The sequence below is a fragment of the Staurois parvus genome, unplaced genomic scaffold (assembly GCF_062004578.1).
Source record: "Staurois parvus isolate SC_StPar_1 unplaced genomic scaffold, SC_StPar_1.0 ptg000574l, whole genome shotgun sequence".
NCBI lineage: Eukaryota > Metazoa > Chordata > Amphibia > Anura > Ranidae > Staurois > Staurois parvus.
In genome coordinates, this window is record NW_028318370.1 from 952,501 (window position 1) to 971,261 (window position 18,761).

General features: G+C 41.3%; 1 protein-coding gene across 1 annotated transcript in view; it reads left to right on the forward strand.

The window, feature by feature from the left end:
• Positions 1-18,761, forward strand: part of ABCG1 (ATP binding cassette subfamily G member 1) — a 139,638-nt gene that overhangs the window by 6,558 nt on the left and 114,319 nt on the right. The window contains exon 2 of the mRNA XM_089691891.1: positions 11,606-11,849. Within this exon, the coding sequence (XP_089548017.1) occupies positions 11,606-11,849 (244 nt within the window). The remainder of the gene's footprint in view (positions 1-11,605; positions 11,850-18,761) is intronic.

Sequence of the window (18,761 nt, forward strand, 5' to 3'; positions counted from 1 at the left end):
TAACTGTAAAAAGTATTTATATTCTACTAAATGTAGCACTACCCTCTTAGGAGTTGGTTAGTTTTGGCTCCGCCTACAGCTCTTCCCAGCCAGGCAACACGCATTTCCTTCCACACCTGCATGCTGAAGTCAGTAAACAGTCCTTGAGCTTGATTTCAATGTTTTATTTGAAGTTTTATTAGGGGATTCATAGGATGCCCGAGGAAACTGTAACTTGAGGACAAACTCCTTAGCAACTATGTACAGATATGGACAAAAATAGTCCCTCCTTTGAGAACATTCCAGCTCTCTGGTGTATTTCCTCAGACCCCAGATGAATCCTCCTCTTCATCCAGCTGTACTGAAGGTATTCCCTTGCCAAAAGGGGCCAGAAACTGCCTACTTGAAACAGTCCCAAATGAGGAGCTAGTTGGGTTCTCCACTTGACTGCCCTCTCCCTTTATCCAGCTCAAGGGGTGTAGGATTATTCCCATAGTCTCTCTTGCAAGCTTAGTGGGTTGGTGGCTGCCTTCAGGCTTGACGCTGGGCTGGCTCCTTCCCTGATCCACAGGCTGTCCTCTCTCTGGGGATGATGAGGCAAAGAGATCCTCCTTTCAGCTCCTGCCTGTAGGTAGGCCCCTCTCCTGGGCCCCTTCCCTGGCTCCATACACTATCTTCCACCTGACACACTACTCCCCTGCTGATCAGGCTCTCTTATACATAAGGGCCACCCTAACCCCATCCCAAGCCTCCTGCTTGGGGATTGGTCAGGGTCCCTTGAGCATACAGATCAGTTCCTCCTGACCCCACCCACTGCCTTCCAGAAACTTCTCAAGCTTCCAGAGCAGGGGAGTTATCAGGGAACTGGCCTGCAGAGCCCTCAGCCCTGACCTAAAATAATCCAGGTGACTCACACCAGACTCTTAACAAGCCTCTGCCCCCCAAAAAAACTAACTAGCTCCCCCTAACTAAATTTGAAGGGTGCTACATAAACTTTCTATCAGACCTTCAGATTGCTGTGTTGATTACTTTTTTAACACTAGCATAAAGGAAAAAAGGAACAGTAAGTTTAAAGCCAATTTTTTTAATTAATTAATTTTTAACATAAACTTTTGAGTTACCACCAGAACAGGAATAGAGGGGAAATCTTCCAACTGGGACACTTGTTCCTGTGATAACTATGTAAAAGTGGATTTCCCTCACATTGAAAAGGTATCCTCTGACTTCCTGTTCAGTCTACAGCACAAGAAACAAAGAGAAATCCCCCTTATAGGACTCAGACAGCAAAAAAAGGTGAAGGCAATTTTAACCCTATCTTATTCTATTTAAAATGATAAAAAAAAGTTTTGCCTTTAAATATACCTTTTTGGTTTATCAACACCAAAGAACAAAAATATAATATAAAGAACCCTGGTATTCTTTAGGTGTTGTGACTGCATTAGTTTTCTTTTTTTCAGGCTTTTTTCCCTTTATTTTTTCCTAGTGATCCTGCCAATAACACACTTCCTGGTTTCCTGTCTTAAAGCGGAGCTCCACCCAAAAGGGGAAGTTCAGTTTTAAACCTTTGTCCCCTGCTCCCCATTAGGGTTGGCACCTTTGGGGAGCCGGGACCCGAATTTGACAGGTACCCTGTCCCACGTCCGCTGCAATCGCCTAGGCGATCAGAAGTTGTGTCCCCCCCCCATCTCCCCGTAGTCTTCTGGGACACATGACAGGTCCCAGAAGACTACGAGGCTGCTCACAGAGCGCAGCGCTTCTCGCACATGCACAGTGGGCACCCGGCTGTGAAGCCACAAGCTGTCACAGCCAGGTGCCCACACTGAAGATGCCAGTGCCAGGGAGAGAAGACGGCCGGTGAAACCAGCCGTGGTGAGGACAGTGGTGAACCGAGGGACAGGAAAGTGTCTGTATTTTAAAAGTCAGCAGTTAGTGTTTGTAGCTGCTGACTTTTTTTTTTTCAGCTGGAACTCCGCTTTAAGATGACAACACCTGTACTGTATCTATGGAGGAGCAGCATTGTCCCTATAGGATGGGAAGTGTGTTAGGACTACAGAACACCACCCCTCTCCTCATCTCCATAGAATGGGAGAGGGGTGTGTTTCAGTCCATGGAACAATGTACCTGGTAACAGTCAGCCCAAGCAGAGAGTACAGGAAGCTATCAGCTCACAGGATTTGTGGCAGGATCAACAGGTATTGTTTTGAACGTATTGCAGAGATATAACAAAACACTTTCAGTGATATATTTAATAGAATAAAAAGCAGAAAGTAAGAAATGTCCACTGGTAAGGCTTGTCAGATAGGCGGTAAAAGTTGGTGGTTTCACCCCACCAACTGTACCTAAAAAAGAGCATGCAAACGCTTTGCGGGAACAATGCAGCTGTGCCTGGAAAACAAGCAGAAGACCCTCCGAAGTGGCATGGAGCTCCCTGTATGCATGGCAAAGCTTTCTTTTCACCTGGCGTGTACCTTTAAGGGCTGGGAAATGTATTCGGGAGGAAGCAAATGTCTTCAGATGTGTCATTATCAAATGATTTCTTATTGGAGAATAGAACAGCAAGACTCGGCATAAATTATCTGCCTTCCAGAACGCTTTTGTTATTGTCTGAGTCGGGAACACAGGATAGAGACATTGATTTCCATATATTAGGCTTCAGCAGTTCTGTTAGCATCTGTCTATAGTATATCTCTTTTTACCTTCTTATTCTATCTATCAACATATAGCTGTCCTTTACCTATCTATCTATCTATCTATCTATCTATCTATCTATCTATCTATCTGTATTCTATCTATCTATCTATCTATATGTATTCTATCTATCTATCTATCTATCTATCTATCTATCTATCTATCTATCTGTATTCTATCTATCTATCTATCTATCTATCTATCTATCTATCTATATGTATTCTATCTATCTATCTATCTATCTATCTATCTGTAATCTATCTATCTATCTATCTGTATTCTATCTATCTATCTATCTATCTATCTATCTATCTATATGTATTCTATCTATCTATCTATCTATCTATCTATCTATCTGTATTCTATCTATCTATCTATCTATCTATCTATCTATCTATCTATCTATATGTATTCTATCTATATGTATTCTATCTATCTATCTATATGTATTCTATCTATCTATCTATCTATCTATCTATCTATCTATTTATCTATCTATATGTATTCTATCTATCTATCTATCTATCTATCTATCTATCTATCTGTATTCTATCTATCTATCTATCTATCTATCTATCTATCTATCTATATGTATTCTATCTATCTATCTATCTATATGTATTCTATCTCTCTATCTATCTATCTATCTATCTATCTATCTATCTATCTATCTATATGTATTCTATCTATCTATCTATCTATCTATCTATCTATCTATCTGTATGTATTCTATCTATCTATCTATCTATATGTATTCTATCTATCTATCTATCTATCTATCTATCTATCTATCTATCTATCTGTATTCTATCTATCTATCTATCTGTATTCTATCTATCTATCTATCTATCTATCTATCTATCTATCTATCTATCTGTATTCTATCTATCTATCTATCTGTATTCTATCTATCTATCTATCTATCTATCTATCTATCTATCTATCTATCTGTATTCTATCTATCTATCTATCTATCTATCTATCTATCTATATGTATTCTATCTATCTATCTATCTATCTATCTATCTATCTATCTATCTATATGTATTCTATCTATCTATCTATCTATCTATTTATCTATCTATCTATATGTATTCTATCTATCTATCTATCTATCTATCTATCTATCTAGCTATCTATCTATCTCTACGTTATCTATCATCTATATCAATCTATCATCTATCTACAATATATCTCTTTTTACCTTCTTTTTCTATCTATTAACATATAGCTATACCAGGGGCGGACTGACAACTCATGTGGCCCCCGTGTCCTTGCCCAAACTCAAAAAAGCCTATGAAAAAGGTACCAGGGGCATCTCATGGGGCCCCCTACTGACCCCGGGCCCTCGGGCAGTGCCGAGATTCCAAATGGTCAGTCCGCCCCTGACCATACCCGTCCCCCACTCTCCATCCTGACGGATCCTACTATGAGTTTGCAGCTGCTGGGGGGGGGGAAGAGAGAAGGGAAGCCGGCAGTACTGCAATGTGTTGGATAGAATAGGGATTAATCTCAGATTTTTCTTTTGCTGTGTGGGTTCATTGGGCAAATTTCCCTTCACTTCCAATCCAGGGACACAGCAGGGAGTAAGGAGGAACATTCTTCATGGTGAAGGGAACTCCTTTAGACAACTCTCATCAAAACAGGTATTTCTATTGAAAGATTCCCTGTTCAGAGGACTACAAAATTCTGGATTTCCCATCACTGCTGGTGACAAAAGTTAGAAATTTGATAGGACTTTTCCATAGTCCAACCAAAGAAAAATATATTTTGGATCTATCTATCTATCTTTCTATCTATCTATCCATCCATCCATCCATCCACCATCCATCCATCCATCCATCCATCCATCCATCCATCCATCCATCCATCCTTCCATCCATCTATCTATCTATCTATCTATCTATCTATCTATCTATCTATCTATCTATCTATCTATCTATCCTTTTATGTAGGCAGGTGCAGTTTGGCCTCCCCAAACAGGTGGAGCTGTTGAGGCAGCAGTCATGAAGAGGTGGTGGTGTGTATGTGTGTGTGTGTGTGGGGGGGGGGGGACGGGACTGGAGGAACTCTTGTTCCTCTGAGGTGTCATCAGGAGAGCAGCTCTCCGGTTGAACACTGCTGCCCTGGATGACCTTGGTGGCCATCTTTAGTGTGGGCAGTGCTAATAAATAGCAGGCATTTGTGAAGTAGCTAGGTCAGGGACAGGAACCTGCTGGTCAGGGAGAATGTGTCTAACGTAAGTAGAGGTTCCATTTTTCCACCAAATATCTTTCTGTGTATGGCCTCCGTTCTCACATATCTGTACTCAATATAGATATTTTATTGGGTTCCTCTGAGGTATGACTTCAGCCCCCTATAGAAGAATTACCCCCAAAGCCCCCTCTGTCCACCGCTACCCCCGATTTTCATCCTGAGTATACCCCCAATAATTCACCTCCTATGTCAGTCTAGACCCAAGAAGAAGTCCTTCCATTTGCAATCAGTTCATCAACAATTTGGCAGCGGTCCCCGCTTTGTGTTTTGCCAGCAACTATTTACTGGGTTACCGTTCGATGACAGAATTACAAAAACAGATTTATCCAACCAGCTGTGTGCGGGATCTTCAGAAAATCCCTGCTTCGCCTCTGCACAACCTGGAGCGAGCTGTGGCCAATTCCATTATCATTCTTCTCCAGAAATGATCATTTCCATCATTTATTAATACAGACTCATGGCTGGCGGGGATAATTATTCTTTTATGTAGCACAATTGTTTCATGCAACACTCTATTATGCTACATAAGAGGGTGAGCGATACCAATACATAGAACAACATACACACCATAAGTGGTTTGTTATCATTTGGCAGGATTATTTAGGTGGGGTATTCTGGGGTGACACGGCTTTTACAGTCAGTAACATTTACGCATGAGAAAACTTGAATAACTGATATATCCTGTCAAAAAATATGTTTCATATAAAATGATCAATTTACCCTTAAAGAACTCTTAGTGTGTGTGTGTGTGTGGGGGGGCTATACAGGCTGACAATGTTCTGACCTTTCTTCTCTGATGGGGAGAGAATCAGGGGTGGACTGACAACTCATGGGGCCCCCGGGCAATAGGGGATCATGGGGCCCCTGTGTCCTTGCCCAAACTCAAAAAAGCCTGTGAAATAGGTACCAGGGGCATCTCATGGGGCCCCCTACTGCCCCTGCTGGCAATATTTGAGTACTAACCAGGTACCCCCCTCCCCCCAAAGAAAGGTTTCAAAAGAGTTAAAGGAGGGAGGCAGGAGGCGGAAAAGAGGAAATTTCCCTTTTGGGTAAAGTTCTCCTTTAAGTACCTTGAACCTGAATTGGTGTCAGCCCCTGGCAGTCCCTATTCAGTGGGACTTGAGCATGAGAGAATGAAGAAACAGAAGGATCCTACCAGTTTATGTACTGTCAAGTTGCATGCTGACAGGAGGAGAGATCAGATTTATGAGCTTGTTGTACTGCTTCTCCTTTCATTGTCCAGTCACAAGCAGGGGCAGACTGACAACTCATGGGGCCCCCGGGCAATAGGGGATCATGGGGCCCCTGTGTCCTTGTCCACACGGCATCTCATGGGGCCCCCTACCGACCCCGGGCCCTCGGGCACAGCCCGAGTTCCCAAATGGTCAGTCCGCCCCTGGTCACAAGTTGGTTTGGGTCTAGTACAGTCAGGGCTTATAGGCAGAGAGTTAAATAATGCTGACCATCAGACTGAGGGCATCTAGAGGTACTTTGGAGAGAACTCTGGATTGAAAACAAATACTGTTACAAAAGCTTCTTTTTTACTTTTCTTTTAAAGGGCTATTAAGGTTTATCTTGATTTTTTTTGCCTGAAGTTCTGCTGTAATCTAGTATCCAATAGTATGTTAATTTTTCACTCATTAAAACAGTAAAGCCATTCCTCTCATGAATAATGTGTATGCTGCTATTCACTTGTATTCTCACCCTGTCAAAGCAGAAATGTCAGTTCATTGCCTAGCGGTAAAGGCAGAATTGCAAAAAGGGAAGAGAAAGAAAATGAACAGCTGGTTGGTAGACCAAGAAGGCTATGAGAGACGGGGGAGGGCATAAATAATATACTGTATCAATATGTCTACAGTTATGTAGAAAAACTGCAAATATTTCAACATCATATGCAGGTTTTTTTTTACATGACTTCCTTCATGTAAAATAATTCCCTCGGTATATTATGTGGACCTTGTGCCCTTCCCCTCGTAAAGAGCATTGAAAACACTACTAAATAAAAGAAATTGTTTTTCTTTCTACATTTTTTTTTTTTTTTTTACATTTAACTCTTCTACAAAATTGCATATCTATCTGATAATGCCATCCCCTACACCACAGTGCATTCAGGGAAGTTTTGTATTGGGTTTTATGAAGGCGATCAGCCCCCGTGAATAGACCTGGAACACTCTGTCTTTCCTTTCATGTCTCGGCTGCTTTCACGGCTGCTGCGTTATAATAGGTGAAGCAATTTGAACCTTTTGTAATGATTTAGCTCGAAATTCTCATCCAGATTTACTGACATCAGCTCTGCTTTTTGTTTTCATTGGGATAATAAAATCTCTCCACTTTTCTTTGTGCACCACCGGAGCGACACTTGATCACCGAGAACTGAACGAGAAAGATTAAAGTTTTGCTGAGTTAACGGTATCATTTGCCGCGGAATCAGTTGGCTATTTGGGACTCTTGGCGTGGAATCTGAAGGATGTATAATGGAGCAGGCCAGAGGGGTCACTCTAAAATGACCAAAAACTAATCCAGATGTGTGCTGGAAATCAGGGGTGGACTGACCATTTTTAAACTCAGGCACTGCCCGAGGGCCCGGGGTCAGTGGGGGGCCCCATGAGATGCCCCTGGTACCTTTTTCATTGGCTTTTTTGAGTTTGGGCAAGGACACAGGGACCCCATGATCCCCTATTGCCCGGGGGCCCCATGAGTTGTCAGTCCGCCCCTGCTGGCAATATTTGAGTACTAAGGTTTGGAAATGAAATGGGTTCCTCCTTGAACCTGTGACCAGACTATGGACATTTTGGTAAAAAGATGCAGCACCTTCTCTTAGCATGCAAGAACAATATAATATCTTTACAAAATTAAGTGTCCCCAATAAATTGTAAATTTCTAATCAACCATATAGTGTACCAATACGAAAAGAAAAAATGTTAGCTGCGCCTTAAAGTGCAAAATCACTTGTGACCAAATATTGACGTAAGGTATGGCGCTTCACATACACGCTATATAAACAATATTCCGACTGTGACATAAACATACAAAACCGAAAGTGATATAAATCAGCAAGTCCACAAACAAAAGTCCCACACCAAATTGTGGATGAAAAACAGTGCATAATTTTCTGGTGCCCAATATATTGCTTCATGCAGATCCCATGTGCTCCACCACCATAGGCTAATACATTGTAATCACCAATCATCCTCTTAATTAACCTCTTCACGCTGGCGCCTCCCGGCCCTTTAAGGGGTTTCAGATGCTGGGAGGCGGGGCGGGGTTTTAGGGTCATGTGACCGCTGTGATTTGCTGTCACGGTGGTCACATGATCGGAAAAGGTCCCGATCACAAGGGGAGATCGGGACCTTTCCACGAGACACCGACATATGTGCTGGGAGCGCGCAGGGTGCTTGTTCTCAGCACATATGTGTTTTCAAATGGCACACAAATATGCGGCCGCTCGGCGTCAAGGCTCAGCCGCTGAAAGGCCGCATATTTGCATACGGTAGGCGTCAAGGGGTTAAAAGAAGGTATAATGCGCTTTGTGTCCCCAAGGCTTTGGAACATCAGTGTATATCTTCTCCATGGTCTCCCAATTTACTCCATAGACCAAGGTTATCAATAATCACAAGGAAAAATTTCCCATAGTATAGCATATTTATTGTAAAAATGGATACAATCAACAAAATGTACACTCACATTAGTTGGTGGCCAATCCTGGTGGTGGAGCACAAAGGATCTGCATAAAGCAATGTATTGGGCAACAGAAGATTATGCAGTGTTTTATAGCATGTATGTGAAGCGTCATAGCTTACTTCAATATTCAGACTAGGGACATAAAACTATTTACGTACACTCACTGGTCACTTTATTAGGTACACCTTGCTAGTACCGGGTTGGACCCCCTTTTGCCTTCAGAACTGCATAAATCCTTTGTGGCATAGATTCAACAAGGTGTTGGAAGCATTCTTCAGAGATTTTGGTCCATATTGACATGCGTTACTGTTGCCTTTTTTTCATCCTGAACCTGTCTGCCCATTCTCCTCTGACCTCTGACGTCAACAAGGCATTTTCGTCCACACAACTGCCACTCACTGGATATTTTCTTTTTCCCAGACCATTCTCTGTAAACCCTAGAGATGGTTATGCGTGAAAATCCCAGAAGATCAGCAGTTTTTGAAATACTCAGACCAGCCTGTCTGGCACCAACAACCATGCCATGTTCAAAGTTGCTTAAATCTCCTTTCTTCCCCATTCTAATGCTCGATTTGAACTTCAGCAAGTCGTCTTCATCACATCTAGATGCCTAAATGCATTGAGGTGCTGCCATATGATTGGCTGATTAGTAATTTGTGTTACCAAGCAATTGAACAGGTGTACCTAATAAAGTGGCCATTGAGTGTATGTAGCACCTTCTTAGATTAGGTTGCTAGAGCAGTTGAGGTAAATTTAGTCCTTTTGGTCTCTCTGGGGTGAGTGGAGCAGAGTATGATTTTTTGGCTGTTCTGGGTCTTACTGTCTGCAGGCTCATCTACTTCTCCCTGCCTTCTAGTACATTCTAGAATGTAGTCTGCTGGAAGAGTCTTTGGCTTGAATATTCATGCAGCCTCAACCAATACCTGGGGTGATAATACTAAGTAGGTGGCTGAGAAGTCTATGAATAGTCTAGGCATACCTCCCAACAGTGCTGGATTGGGTGGGACTTTCCTACATTTTAAAAAGTTGGAAGGTATGGCCTATGGCAAGATCCTGGAGGAGAAGACCCAGCCTGAAGGGCTGCTGCCCTTCTGGGCAGATTAGCTGAAGTCTGCAGGAGTTTATCTAGGTCCCAGCTCAAGAAGAGCTGGAGGGGCTATTCGCTGAGAAGAGCTGGAGCCAAATTCATGAGGGGTTCACTGAGGATCAGGCTGGTATTAGTAGGAGGCATCCAAGTACACAGGGACATTGTGAGTATAGGCCTGAGTGATATAATACACTTGTAGCTGAGACAAAAAATTAAATGGGATCTTCCAGTGCAATGCACTTCCAGTGGGCCTAAGCTCCTCCTGCAGCAAATATGGACTTTCTGAGTGGAGGAATCTAAGACTTGTCCCCTCCCTTTCTCTACAGACATGAGTAAGACCTCATCTTATATTTGCAGTTGAGTTTTGGGCACAAAAATTATGTTGTGGAGAAAATGCAGAGAACAGCACCTAAATTAATAGGGGGCATGGAGGATCTCTGCCATTGGTGAAGAATAACTGAACTGAATTTATTCTTCCTTCAGAAGAAGCATTTAAGTGGGGAGATACTTTTCTTGTATAACTACATCAATGGACGTTTTTCCATATTGGACAAAAAGTGGACTGCCTTCCTCAGTTGCAGATTTATGGTTCTGAGAGTGCATACATACATCTGTGTACCTTCCCTCAGCCTGGTCTTTATGACCTAGGTTGAAGGCTTCCCACATCTCTGTCCCCTTCAAGCCGGTTACTATGTTATAGACTGATGTCCCCGGGAATCTCTGTCCCCCAACCATAACTCTATGACCTAGATCAGGGGTTTCCAAACTGTGGCCCACAGACTGGATGTGGCCCTTTACTTGCCTTTATCTAGCTCTTGGGGTACTATTCCTTCCACTGATATGAGGTACTATTCCTTGCACTGACAGCAAAGACAGGGCACTATTCCTCTGACTGACACCATCAATGGGATATATCCCACCCACTGACACCAGAGACGGGGAACTAATTCTCCCACTGACACCCATTATGGGGCACTATTTCTCCAACTGACACTAAGCCTATGGCATTGTTTACTCCCAGGACATTTTTTATTTTCATTTTCTCATATTCTCTTGATCTAGACTGAAGGCCTCATGCATCTCTGTCCCCCTCAACCCAATCTCCAAAATCTAGACTGAAAGCCTTACACATCTCTGTCCCCATCAACCAGTCTCCATGTTCTGGGCTGAAGACCACATACATCCTATGCCCCACTTGACCATTACTCACATCCCATTCCACAGATCCTTTTGATAGTACTAATGAAGGGCGAAACGTCTGCATTGTTAAGAACTTTACATGACGCTTCTCATAGGCAAAACATAACATCTTTTTTGGTAAGGCACTCAGCTTTAACAACTGGTTGATGTTTAATAGTCTTTTCCTACATACAACTCTTAAGCGCCTTAATAAGCACAATCCCTGGTTCCATGATCTCCTCATAACAGAGAGCATCACTTCAAACTCACATGGCTGGCCCTGTTCGTTCTTTCTACTACAAATAGAGATCTTTCCTCCTCAACTGCCACTGCTGAGCGACCTCAACAAATGGATTCCTTCTCATGATTGAAGGACTTTTTCCACCAAGCAGAGAACAGAACTTCTGGGATTAACTGTATACTAACTCTAAGACATTGGAGAATATGTTGAATTGGTTGGCTCATCTTTAGTGTGAAACTGGTAGAATTCATTGCTGGTGGATTGTACCCTCAATTTTTCACCTCATGGGTTCATCGTCCATGTTATTGAATCTTGCATAATGGTCAGTGTACACTCTGGTAAAGGTTTGTGAAACATTTCTGATGGATTTAGAACATTGTTTTTAAATTGCAATTTGGATTTTTGCAGTTGCCTCAGTTACAACACTGCTACTTGTCACATTACCATACGTGATATATAAATGTGGTTTCATTCCTGTTTTTCTTTTTTTCTAGAATGCAGGCATCCCTTCTGCTACAATGTCAGACCCAAAGTCGGTATGTGTGTCATTGGATGAAGTGGTCTCTAACTGTGCCAACAGCCAGGACACCCCACTTCTTAATGGACATTTAAAAAAGGTGGACAATCACCTTACGGAGGCGCAGCGCTTCTCCTCTCTGCCCAGGAGGCCTGCTGTGAACATCGAATTCAAGGATCTGTCATTTTCGATCCCTGAAGGGCCATGGTGGAAAAAGAAAGGTGAGCCAGTTCATATTTTTTAAGCATTTTTCAAGGCAGATTGCCAGTTGTTGTACAGGCTCTTTAGGTATCTGTTGATTCAAATATAAATGATTACAGATCGGTGGTTGCCAGCGGAGCACATGAAATGCTATGTTTAAAATGCATTTGAAGTCATTTTTCAATGTGTTGGATAGAATAGGGAATAATTAAACCTCAGATTTTTCTTTTGCTGTGTGGGTTTATTGGGCAAATTTCCCTTCACTTCCAATCCAGGGACACAGCAGGGAGTAAGGAGGAACTTTCTTCATGGTGAAGGGAACTCCTTTAGACAACTCTCATCAAAACAGGTATTTCTATTGAAAGATTTCCTGTTCAGAGGACTACAAAATTCTGGATTTCCCATCACTACTGGTGACAAAAGTTAGAAATTTGATAGGAGTTTTCCATAGTCCAACCAAAGAAAAATACATTTTGGATCTATTATCTATCTATCTATCTATCTATCTATCTATCTATCTATATGTATTCTATCTATCTATCTATCTATCTATCTATCTATATGTATTCTATCTATCTATCTATCTATATGTATTCTATCTATCTATCTATCTATCTATCTATCTATCTATCTATCTATCTATATGTATTCTATCTATCTATATGTATTCTATCTATCTATCTATCTATCTATCTATCTATCTATCTATCTATATGTATTCTATCTATCTATCTATCTATCTATCTATCTATCTATCTATATGTATTCTATCTATCTATCTATCTATCTATCTATCTATCTATCTATATGTATTCTATCTATCTATCTATCTATCTATCTATCTATATGTATTCTATCTATCTATCTATCTATCTATCTATCTATCTATCTATCTATCATCTATCTATCTATCTATCTATCTATCTATATGTATTCTATCTATCTATCTATCTATCTATCTATCTATCTATATGTATTCTATCTATCTATCTATATGTATTCTATCTATCTATCTATCTATCTATCTATCTATCTATCTATCTATCTATCTATATGTATTCTATCTATCTATCTATCTATCTATCTATCTATCTATCTATCTATCTATCTACAGTATCTATCTATCTATCTATCTATCTATCTATCTATCTATCTATCTATATGTATTCTATCTATCTATCTATCTATCTATCTATCTATCTATCTATATGTATTCTATCTATCTATCTATCTATCTATCTATATGTATTCTATCTATCTATCTATATGTATTCTATCTATCTATCTATCTATCTATCTATCTATCTATCTATCTATCTATCTATATGTAGTCTATCTATCTATCTATCTATCTATCTATCTATCTATCTATCTATATGTAGTCTATCTATCTATCTATCTATCTATCTATCTATATGTATTCTATCTATCTATCTATCTATCTATCTATCTATCTATCTATCTATATGTATTCCATCTATCTATCTATCTATCTATCTATCTATCTATCTATCTATCTATATGTATTCTATCTATCTATCTATCTATCTATCTATCTGTATTCTATCTATCTATCTATCTATCTATCTATCTATCTATCTATCTATCTATCTATCTATCTATATGTATTCTATCTATCTATCTATCTATCTATCTATATGTATTCTATCTATCTATCTATCTATCTATCTATCTATCTATCTATCTATCTATCCATCCATGGTATTTCTCTCCATCAATTTGTGTGTGAAGGTGATCAGCCCATAATAAATACAAGTTGTAACATTATTACTTATAGTTTATACTTGCATTATTATTTTATACTTGCAGTAGACATAGATACTTGTTACTTGCTATGCTTTCTGATGAATAAGGTAGCACAGTAATGCTTTATTCGTCCAACTGTTTATTAGGTAGTCTTCATCAGTTTACGTTGAGCTTGTCTGCATTGTAAAGCGTAGAAAGCAGCATGTCAGCAGAACAGGACTGACAATGAAGCAGGTACTTGGAATCCCTCCAGTTTACTTTCTGGAATCATGCCGTATAGGGTAAATAGGCAAGGCTAAGTTAAACTACTGTAGGAGCTGTCTTGTTCCAGCAGTTTGTGATCTGTTTCTGTTATGATTACATGAATGCAGTACAGTAAAGAAATTTACATTTATGGCTCCAGAAGTTAAATCAGTGAATAAAACAGGCATGTAGAGAAGATACCATCCTTGTCATTGTCGCCCAAATTGCCCACTCCGCTCCTCCCATGATATCCTCCTCTCTAGCTCCCTCATCACCTCCTCCCACGCTCGCCTCCATGACTTCTCCAGAGCCTCTCCCATCCTCTGGAACTCCCTACCACAGCATGTCCGGTCAGCCCCCATACTGTCTGCCTTTAGGCGATCTTTGAAAACTCACTTCTTCAGGGAAGCCTACCCCACCTCCACCTAAGAACTGTACTTGAATCACCTCCGCCAGATCATCCCCCACAGCTATCACCTTTTGTATCACCTCCCCCTTCCTTTAGATTGTAAGCTCCACAAGCCGGGCCCTCCTATTCCTTCTGTACTGAAATGTATTGTAATTGTACTGTCTCCCTTATATTGTAAAGCGCTGAGCAAACTGTTGGTGCTATATAAATCCTGTATTATAATAATAATATAATAATAATTGTCAGGCCTGGTCTGTAGATCAGTTTCTCTACAACAGGGTTTCTCAACCAGGGTTGCTCCAGAGGTTTTTAGGGGTTCCTTGAGCAATAAGCAATTTTTGGCTCTCAAATAAGTTCCCACTGACACCATTGACCTTTTTAGTTATCTGCAGGGGCGGACTGACCATTTGGAAACTTGGGCACTGCCTGAGGGCCCGGGGTCAGTAGGGGGCCCCAGGAGATGCCCCTGGTACCTTTTTCATAGGCTTTTTTGAGTTTGGGCAAGGACACAGGGGCCCCATGATCCCCTATTGCCCGGGGGCCCCATGAGTTGTTAATCCGCCCCGGTTATGTGTAATTCTTTCCAGTGACCACGAGTGAAAGGAGCATCCTTCCCACTTTCCATCCTACTAATATACAGTATCATAAGTTATAAATAAAGTCATTTTTAGCAGGGGTTCCCTGAAACCAGAAAATTATTTTAAGGGTTCCTCTATGTTGAAAATGTTGAGAAAGACTGCTCTGCATTGAACAGTACAGACTGCAGAGAGGCTAAATGTACAACAGAGCGATGTTTTCACTACTCTGGACCTGTTGTGACATCTATCATCTGTCATCTATGACTTCATTGGTTGCATGCCTGCTCCAGGTGAGTTCGGAAATCAGAGGATAAGTCATGACTCCCTAGTCATTGGCATTTCCAGAAGAAGTTCAGTAATGGCAGCCTCCAAATTTCTTTTGTCAAAAGTTTTAATTCAAAGAGTACCTATCCACATAGGACAAGTAGCTGAAAAAAAATATTGCGCCTTTGATTTCACCAGTAACTGAACCAATTGTCTGCTTCCTTTGAAATTAGAATCCAATCTATGAAATGTTTGCATGCCTTTCTCAGGGAGGCAGGTGCTCTTTATGCAGAGAATTTGGAACATGTAACTAGTTTTTCCTGTTCTGCTTCCTGCTTCATTTTCCAGGCATGAAAATAAATGATTCATAGCATGCACCGTCTTGTACACTCAGGAGACCCCATGGTGATGTTTTGCTATGTCAGTGTTTTTTTTTCCTCCAGATCATTTCTGTGTCTCACAAGGGACCAGAAGGAACGTCATTGATGAGGCAGTGGTGCTAACATTGCTTATGCAGAGACATATTTGGCAGATGATCCCAAATTGTCCTGAAGGCTTACTCTTTTTTTTTTAGGCAATTCTCTTTTTTCTTTATTGACTTTCTTGTCTTTATTGGCTAACCTCTTTGGTGGGTGGCATTGGTCTTATTCAAGATGGCAAGATCAGCTTTGAGCTTTTCGGAGAGTTTGCAAGGAATCTTCTTCTATGGTGGTGGGTCTGGTGATAAGTGTACCTTCATCTTTTATGGGGTTTCCTGTAATTTAGACGGTATGTTATGTCATTTCCAGAACTGAGATAAGTGTCCTGATAGGTTGGTTGTCTGAGTCTCTTTTAAAATTGAATATGATACTAAAATAACGCTGTCACTACTGGGTCCAAAGTGAATAAAAGGCAGTCTGTAAGTAAAGATGCCTATCTTTCCAGTGGCCAGTGAATTCAAATTCCATTGTGTTGTTGATCCCTGGTAGCCACCAATATTCAACACTCCCTGCTCTTTCTCTGTATGCCATAGTTTTTCCCATGGGCTGTACATCACTACAAGAAAAAAATCAGGAACAGGTTATCACAATTTTGTAAATGTTGAGTCTTGGTGGTGCCCACTGTAACCTGCTACCCTAGCCACTGTCCCACAAGCTCCATTATGGTAAACACAGTCTTGGTTGCCATCTTTACTCTAAGGCTGCCTATAGATGGGTGTTTTTTTTTCTAGATCAGCCAGTTGGCCATTAGTATGTACTGTACAGTTTGTTTAAAATGCCCTTTGCTGTGAGTATGTTTATTGAAAATGCCCTTTGCTAAAAGTGCACACCTACATGCCTTCCTAGTTCTCAAACAACCTTTCACACAGACAAATTGGTCATAGAGTCTGGACATTTGAAATTGTAGAAAAGCTATTCCTAAAAATGCTTTTCCCCTATTTCACCTACCTGGCCTGCCTAATTTGTAGAGAAAATATCTGTGTACTTACCTATTTTTAATTTGCTCTGGTGCAGTCACATGATCCTGCAACCCCGACTCAGTAAGTGCTTGACAATGGCTCTGAATTCTGAGAGTAGCGGCATCTCCCATAGGCTGCCGTACTCCATCCATTGTTGATGCTCTCCCCTGCAGCAGCTGCTCACTAACACTTGGGGGGCACAGCTGTGGGATCATGTGACTAGACTCGAGTGGATTCAAAATCGGTAAGTGCACAGATCTTTTTTAAACAGAGTAGGCCTGATAGGTAACAGGAGGGGGGAGGGAATATTTTTAAGAATAAAATAAAAAATGATGTAGGGCTGCTTACAAAATATTAAATAAACATCAATCCATCATAATTGAACAACCAAAGTGAATACAAAGTGCTTATAATAATACATTTTATCAATTACTACATAATCAGAGTGAACTGATATCAAAGTGCTCCAAAAAAATGTGTGTAAAGTTCACATGAACATGTGTTGGAGGTGAGAGTTCTGAGAGCACAGAAGTGGCACCAATTAGTGCATGGAATTCACATTACGCACAGATGGTGTTGGATTTCATTACTTTTGGAATCATATGAAGTTTGTATTCACTTTGGTTGTTCAATTATGATGGATTGATGTTTATTATTATTATTATACAGTATTTATAAAGCGCCAACAGTTTGCTCAGCGCTGTACATTACAAAGGGGGACAGAACATGTGACAGTACAATAACAATACAGTGTGATACACGAGGGGATTGAGGGCCCTGCTCCTTGGAGCTGACAATCTAGGAGGGAGGGGATAGTGGTACAGGAGGAGATAGCTGTGGGGGATGGAGTGGTAGGAAGAGTGGAGGAGGTCGGCAAATTAGCAGGGGGTTGGGTAGGCTTCCCTGAAGAGGTGGATTTTCAGGGTGCGCCTAAAGGAGAGGAGAGTAGGTGATAGTCTGATGGATTGGGGTAGGGAGTTCCAGAGGATGGGTGACGCCCTGGAGAAATCCTGGAGGCGGGCATGGGAGGAGGAGACCAGGGAACTAGAGAGAAGGAGGTCTTGTGAGGAGCGGAGTGTGCGTGCTGGGCGGTACTTGGATATTAGGTCGGTGATGTAGTTCGGGGCAGTATGGTGGACAGCTTTGTATGTCAGTGTTAGGATTTTGAATTTGATCCGTTGTGCAATCGGAAGCCAGTGGAGGGATTGGCAGAGGGGGGTGGCGGAGATGGAGCGGTTGGAAAGGTGAATGAGTCTGGCATCCGTATTCAGGATCGACTGAAGCGGGAATAGCCAGCGGCGAGGCAAGCCAGTGAGAAGGGACTTGCAGTAGTCGAGTCGTGATATGATGAGGGAGTGGATGAGCTGTTTAGTGGTTTCTGGGGTTAGGAACGTGCGGATTTTGGTGATGTTGTGGAGGCGGAGTCTGCATGAGATTGTTAGTGATTGGACTTGGGGCTGGAAGGATAGATTGGAGTCAAGAAGGACACCAAGTACTCTGGCCTGCGGGGACGGGCCTGATAGTGGCATTGTTGGACGTGATGGAGAAATTAATGGGGGGTGGGGTCCGGGCTGGAGGGAAGACTAGGAGCTCGGTTTTGGAGAGGTTCAGTTTAAGGAAGTGGAGCAACATCCAATCTGATATGTCGTTCAGTAGGTTTGTGATTTGGGCAGAGACTGAGGGGGATTACATGTTTATGTAATATTTTGTAAGCAGCACCACATCATTTTTTATTTTATTTTATATAATTGCATTGTGGGAACACAATTGATGATAGCAGCATTCACAGTAGCAATCACTTTATATATCACTCAGCAGGCGCAGAAGTTCATTTCACTTATTTTGAAGAATAGTTATAGTTACATTTTTCTTCTGCTTTAAGCTTTCAAAAAAAACTCAGGAAAGGGTTAATCAAATGTCTTTACTAAGTGATATTACTGCCTGTATGAACCTCTGTATAACCAGACAGCTCTGGGCCCCCTGTGTTTCTGGGCTCCATAGAAGTTGCATGAAGATTAAAACACAGGAGTGCGGGATCCCAATGAAAGAAAGTATAATTTAATAAAAATAGCAAACTTATCTTCAAGTTACTGTTTTTGAGTGTACAACTGGGAGGCGGTTATGCATTTCGAGGGTGTTGCCTCTTTGTTAAACCCTTGAAACGGCCTCCCTGTTGTATGTGGAGCGTGCAGTCACAAGGACTAATGGTGGTGGTAAACGCCGGTCCCGGTGA